Consider the following 5,977-nt stretch of genomic DNA (forward strand, 5'->3'; position numbering starts at 1 on the left):
AGTGCCCCAGCCAAAGAAAATTGCCAGATCTGGGCGGTGCCGGTGCTGGCAAATGCCAGACCTGGGTGGTGCAGGCGCCAGTAATTTGCTGGATCTGGAGTCCTGGCACCGGCGAATTACCAGACCTGGGCGGTGCCGGGAAATTGTCGGATTTTGCCTTTCCGTACCAGCAAATTGCTGGACTTGGGCTGTGCTGGAAACGAGAAATTTCTGGATCTGGGCTCTGGTGGTGGCAGATTTCAGGCTCCAGGTGCTGTTAAGCACCGGATCTGGACCCCCTCCTTTCCTTCCTGGAACGAGGTGCCCTCACCCTCCCAAAATCCCTGGCATTTCCCCTAAGCCCTCCGCAACTCGCGGCCTCCATTCACCTTGGCCTTCCCAATTTAACTGCAACCGCCTTCCCGTTACCACGGCAACGGGCCGCGTGGGGGCGGGCACAGACAGCTTATGCACCAATCAGTACCGCGCTCGGGGCGGATCCTCTATCTGATTGGTGCATGTTGCTGTCCATCAACCCTCGGGCCCGCCCTGGCGTTGGTTGCCGCGGTGAGGCGAGGACGCTCGGGCGGGAGCGGCGAGCGGCGGAGGCTCCGCCATGGCGCAGCCCGACGAGCCGCACCCGCCGGTCGTTCCCTCCTGCCCGCTGCCCAGCAAGACCTGCGATGTGGTCCCCACCGAGAGGCCGCGCTCCTGCTGCGGCATGGCCGTGGCCGGCTTGCGCACCGCCAAATACCATCTGCCCGAGTGGCACCGCCGCAACGCGGGCGTCTGCTACGAGGCGTACACGACGGGCGAGCAGGCGGAGCGCGGCCGCGCCGAGGCCAAGCACCTGGTCAAGCATGCGGCCGCCAGCGCGCAGCGAGCCCAGGGCTACTCCAAGGCCACGCTGGGCCAGCGGCTGCAGGACGTCCACTTCTGGAGGGTGGAGCTGCAGAAGGAGATCATGGAGCTGGACGCCGAGACCAACCTGCTGGCGGCCCAGAAGCTGCGGCTGGAGCGGGCGCTCGATGCCACCGAGGTGCCCTACTCGGTTGTCATCGATAACCTGGAGTGCCGGGAGCGGCGGCAGCCCCCGGACCTGGTGATCGATGAGGTGGAGAAGCAGCTGATGAAGGTGAGCGGCGCCCGGGGTTGGTGACAGCCTTGGAGCTGCTGCTCTGATGGTGACAGCGCTGAATTGAGGAGCAGCAGTGAGGAGCTGGAGCTGCGGCTGCTGCTGCTGCGGTTCTGGGTCTGGTGCTCCGTCGTGCCATCCCGGTGTCGCTTCAAGGAATTTTTCGAGTCCTTACTGTTTTTAAAAAGTGTTCAAATCACTTTGGGAAGTGATTAAATCACTTTGGGAAGTGTGGCTGGAGGAGAGCAGATCCCTCCCTCAGCCCAGACCCCAACAAAACCGACACAGAGTTTTTCTGCACCAACACAAAAATCCTATTCTGGCATAAATTCCTTCTCTACTCGCCTTGAAATCCCCTCCTCTCTGCAGGTTACACTTTAAAACTCCACAATCCAGAAGTTCAGGAACACTGGGATATTCCTTGGCTGTTCCCATGCTCAAATTGTCCAAATTTTGGCAGTTTCTGTCATTAATTCTGCCCGAGTTTTGCCAAGGTGATGATCCAACCCTGTCACGGAAATTCCTGTCGAATTCCAGTGTCATTCTTGTCCTGGATGTTACAAAAACCACATTTTCCATCCTGGAATTACACCTATTCCAGTATCCCATAAATTAATTAATGATTATTCACCTGCAGCCTCCCATCAGAGTCAATTCATGATCGGTTACTCATTAAACCAGAGGATTAATATTTGAAAAGTATGAATCAGACTGAAATGTTTAAACCTGGTGGGGTTTTGGGGATTATCCTGGGAAGAACCAGGAATTTCTTGATCCCTGTGAATCCTTTCCAACTCAGGATATTCTAGGATTCCACATAGAAGGCATGATAGGATTTAGGAATATTTTGAATGGGAATTGGGTGTAATTTCTGATTTATAATCAATATTTAAGAGGTTTTTCCAGATAAAAATATAAACAGGGAAGAGTTGGTGCAGGATATTTCCATGTGGGAATTGTTACAATTTTTAGGTTGGAAAAGACTTTAAAGCTCATCAAGTCCGTGGTTCCAGGCACGGGGACATTCCCTGATTTTTCCCTATCTCAAAACTGAGAAGGGAATTAATTTATTCCTTTTAATCTGATGGGATCGTGGAATCCTGGAATGGTTTGGGATGGATGGGACCTTAAAAATCATCAATTCCCACCTCTTCCCACTATTCCCACCCTCTCCCACTATCCCAGTTTGCTCCAAGCCCCTTCCAACCTGGCCTTGGACATTCCAGGGGTGGAGCAGCCACAGCTTCTCTGGGAATCTGTGCCAATGAAGAATTCCTTCCATAACAGGATAACACTCAGACTTTTCCATGGAATCCACAGAATTCCCAGGCTTTTGACGTATTCCAGGTTTTTCAGCCTCCATAGGTTTACAGCCGAGTTCCCTCAGGATCTGGTGACTCCAAAATTCCAAGTTTTACCATAACAAAGTGAGAGTAGATAAGGAAATGTAAGGATTTATCCTCAGGTTCCTCCTCAGGATTGTGTTTCCTGCTCTGGGTCCATGGAATTCTCCCTGTTTTTCTTTAGGAAGCGGATCTGATCCGGGATATCCGGGATCTTCTGAAAAGAACCATCATCCAAGCGGCCACCCAGATAAGGTAAAACATTTCCCAGGATTCTTCAGCCAAATAATTCCTGGGATAAAGGTGGACACAGATCTCAGCCAGGCCAGGCTTAGAAGCTGAGGGAATTCCGTGTAAACCCAGATTTTCAGGTAGATTTAGATTTTCCTGCTCTCCACAATGTGTTGGATTTGTTTTCCAACACTAAATTCCAGTGCTATAAAAATATTCTCTGGATGTCTTCTTGGGAATATCTTTGTATTATTATTAAAGGGATTTTTGGGATCAAAGGAGCTTTCCAAGAGGAATCTTTTTGCCACCAGAGGTCAGTGTGGACTTTAAATCTGGAATTTCTGTGCCAGGCCAGGTATTCCTTGTCATTCCAAAGGATTATTTCCTTGGAATTTCTAACAGACCCTTTGGAAAGATGTTATTGTATCCTAAATTCCATCAATATAAAGGAATCATGGTGGAAACTTCATATTTTAGTTACAAAAATCCTTCAATCTGCTCCTGTTCTACCTGATAAAGGAAATATTGTTTTATAAAAAATGGCTGTAAATGTCAATTAATATAAAGTAGCTCTGTTATATTAATTAGAGCATGAGAGGAGCCTAATGAGTTTAATTCGGGGGTATTAATTGTTTTAAGATCATTTTAGCCCAGTTTTAACCCCATTTTAGTCCAAGTTTAGTCCCATTTTATTCCCCTTTTCCAAGAGAATTCCCAATTCCTTGGCTGAGAGTGACACCTGCTGTTATCAGCTGATAACAACCCGCAGGCTTTTATAATTAGAATCATTATAATTATAATTAACAACAAAGCAGCAATTTTAATCTGAATATCATTAAAGATTCTCCAGTTCCATGGGCAGGGACCTTCCACAATCCCAGGGTGCTCCAACTCGGCCTTGGACACTTCAAGGATCCAGAGGCAGCCGCAGCTTCTCTGGGAATTCTATTCCAGGGCTTCCCCACCCTCACACTGGAATTTTTTCCCAAAATTCCATCTCAGTCAGGCTCCTCTTCCAGGCACCCTCACACTGGAATTTTTTCCCAAAATCCCATCTCAGCCAGGTTCGTCCTCCAGGAGATGGAGGTGGGAAGGGAGAGTTTGGGATTTTCCAGCCCGCAAGGAATTTCACAGTCTCGTTTCCCTGTGGAACACCAAGGGTGGAGCTGCGCTTCCCAAAGAGGGCTGGGTTGGGAGTTCTCTTGCTTCCAGCTGAGCTGTGATCCCAACTTTTCCAGATCCAACCGGATCCAGAAGGAGAACTGCGAGCTGGACTGGTCAGATAAGGTGGAGACGTATAACATCGACGACAAATGCGTCGGCTACTGCACCGACAGCACCGACGTCCAGTACCACCCCAGCTCCGTCAAGTTCGAGGAGAAGTGAGTAATTCCCAGTTTCTCCTGGGACAGCACACCTGGAATGCCCAATCCCAGCTGGGACTGGGCATGGAAAGAGCTTTGAGGCAGCTCCATGGATGGAAAGGCTGTGCTGGATTTGCTACGTGGAATATTTGGGTTGGAAGTTCATCCGGTTCCAATCCCAGCACCTTCCACCATCGCAGGTTGCTCTAACCTCCATCCTTGGGTTCTTCCAAGGGATGGGGCATCCACAGCTTCTCTGGGAATTCTATTTCAGCCCCTCCCCACGCTCGCAGGGAATTCCTTCCCAATATCCCGTCCATCCCATCTCTCCATGTGAATCCGTTCCCTGTGTCCTGTCCCTCCGTCCCTTGTCCCCAGTCCCTCTCCAGCTCTCCTGGAGCCCCTTAAGGCTCTGGAAGGGGCTCTGAGCTCTCCCTGGAGCCTTCTCCTCTCCAGCCTGTCAAGATCCTGTTTTTTTTTTATTTCCAGCCTTTAGATCCTGGATATATTCCCAAGTTCATTTGCCAGGACTGAACTGGACAAAAAAATGTGTGTGAATGTTTTGAGCAGCTTTAGCTCAAGATGGAGCACTTGGACTGATTTTATTTTAGACTTCAGTTCCCTCTGAAGCCACAGGAGCAAGAGATTATTAATTTGGGGATTTTTTATTCATTTATTGGAGAATTTTTATTGATTTATTAGAAGTTTGTTCCTAATTTATTCAAGAATTTTATTAATTCGAGGATTTTTATTGATTTATTAGAATATTTTATTAATTTATTCAAGGATTTTAACTGATTTATTCAAGGCTTTTTATTACTTTTTTTGAGGATTTTTATTGATCTATTAAAGGATTTTTCTTCTTTTATTCAAGAATTTTTATAAATTTATTCGTGGATTTTCATTGATTTATTAGAAGATTTTTCTTAATTTATTCAAGAATTTTCATTAATTTATTGGAGGATTTTATTAATTTATTAAGGTATTTTCATTCATTTGTTAGAATATTCTATTAATTTATCCAAGAATTTTTATTAATTTATTTGAGACTTTTTATTAACTCATTAAAGGATTAATCTTGTACCTCACGAGGAATCCACACCACAAGCAAGACCCAAACCAACCAAAAGCCAACCCCACTTTCCCAGGGTAAGAACCCTTTTTTAAGGCCAAAATTCCCAATTTACCCCATTCCTTGTTCTTCCAGCGCCTCCACACCAAAGTCCTGGGCCCAGTTCAGCCACGACAACATTTCCAGGGCAGAACAGGAAAAATTGGCATCGGTGCAGCTCCGGTCCCTGATCAACAACATCATCCACGACGCGTCCGAGGACCTGCGCATGCAGCGGGCAGCGGTCAACGAGGCCTTTGACAACCACTGCAGGGAGCTGGACGATGCCAAACTGCGCCTGGAGAACCACCTGCAGCAGGTCCAGGGCATTTTGTGGAGTTCTGGCATCGTTAAACCAAAAAAAAAAATTGGTTTGATCTGCATAGGAGTGAAATATTTTTGTGTCGGATTAGGATGCGGGGAGAGGTTTTGGGGTTTTGTTGTGATCTTGGTGGTTTTTGTTGGGATGGAGTTCAGTTAAACGCTTTAATCCTGAATGAAACACCTTAATCCTGAATTAAACCCTTTAAACCTGAATTAAACCCCAAAACTGGGTGATCAGGCAGCTCTGGTTGAGCCAGGATTCCCAGATTTTTCTGGAATGGCAGCAAAGTCAACCTGGCAGTTGACTTAAGCTTCCTGTAACGTGGAGCAGCTCCTTCTTTTGTGGATTTTGCTGGATTTTACATGGAATTCTGTGCTCTTTGAAAGTTATTTACTGTTTTTTTTTAAATGATGTCCTGCTCCTTCTTTAAAAACTTTGGGGGTAAAGATTTTCCTCCTCCCTGCACTGAGGCCATTGGAAATGTAGGGA

The 5,977-nt window shown here is 47.2% G+C and overlaps 1 protein-coding gene across 1 annotated transcript in view; it reads left to right on the forward strand.

Moving 5' to 3' along the window:
• The first annotated feature begins 595 nt into the window (after nucleotides 1-595).
• The window catches only part of TEKT4 (tektin 4), a 7,253-nt gene continuing 1,871 nt past the window's right edge, over nucleotides 596-5,977 (forward strand). The window contains exons 1-4 of the mRNA XM_005425950.2: nucleotides 596-1,114; nucleotides 2,642-2,712; nucleotides 3,927-4,070; nucleotides 5,260-5,482. Coding sequence (XP_005426007.1) covers nucleotides 596-1,114; nucleotides 2,642-2,712; nucleotides 3,927-4,070; nucleotides 5,260-5,482 — 957 coding nt within the window. The remainder of the gene's footprint in view (nucleotides 1,115-2,641; nucleotides 2,713-3,926; nucleotides 4,071-5,259; nucleotides 5,483-5,977) is intronic.

Source organism: Geospiza fortis, unplaced genomic scaffold (assembly GCF_000277835.1).
Source record: "Geospiza fortis unplaced genomic scaffold, GeoFor_1.0 scaffold213, whole genome shotgun sequence".
NCBI lineage: Eukaryota > Metazoa > Chordata > Aves > Passeriformes > Thraupidae > Geospiza > Geospiza fortis.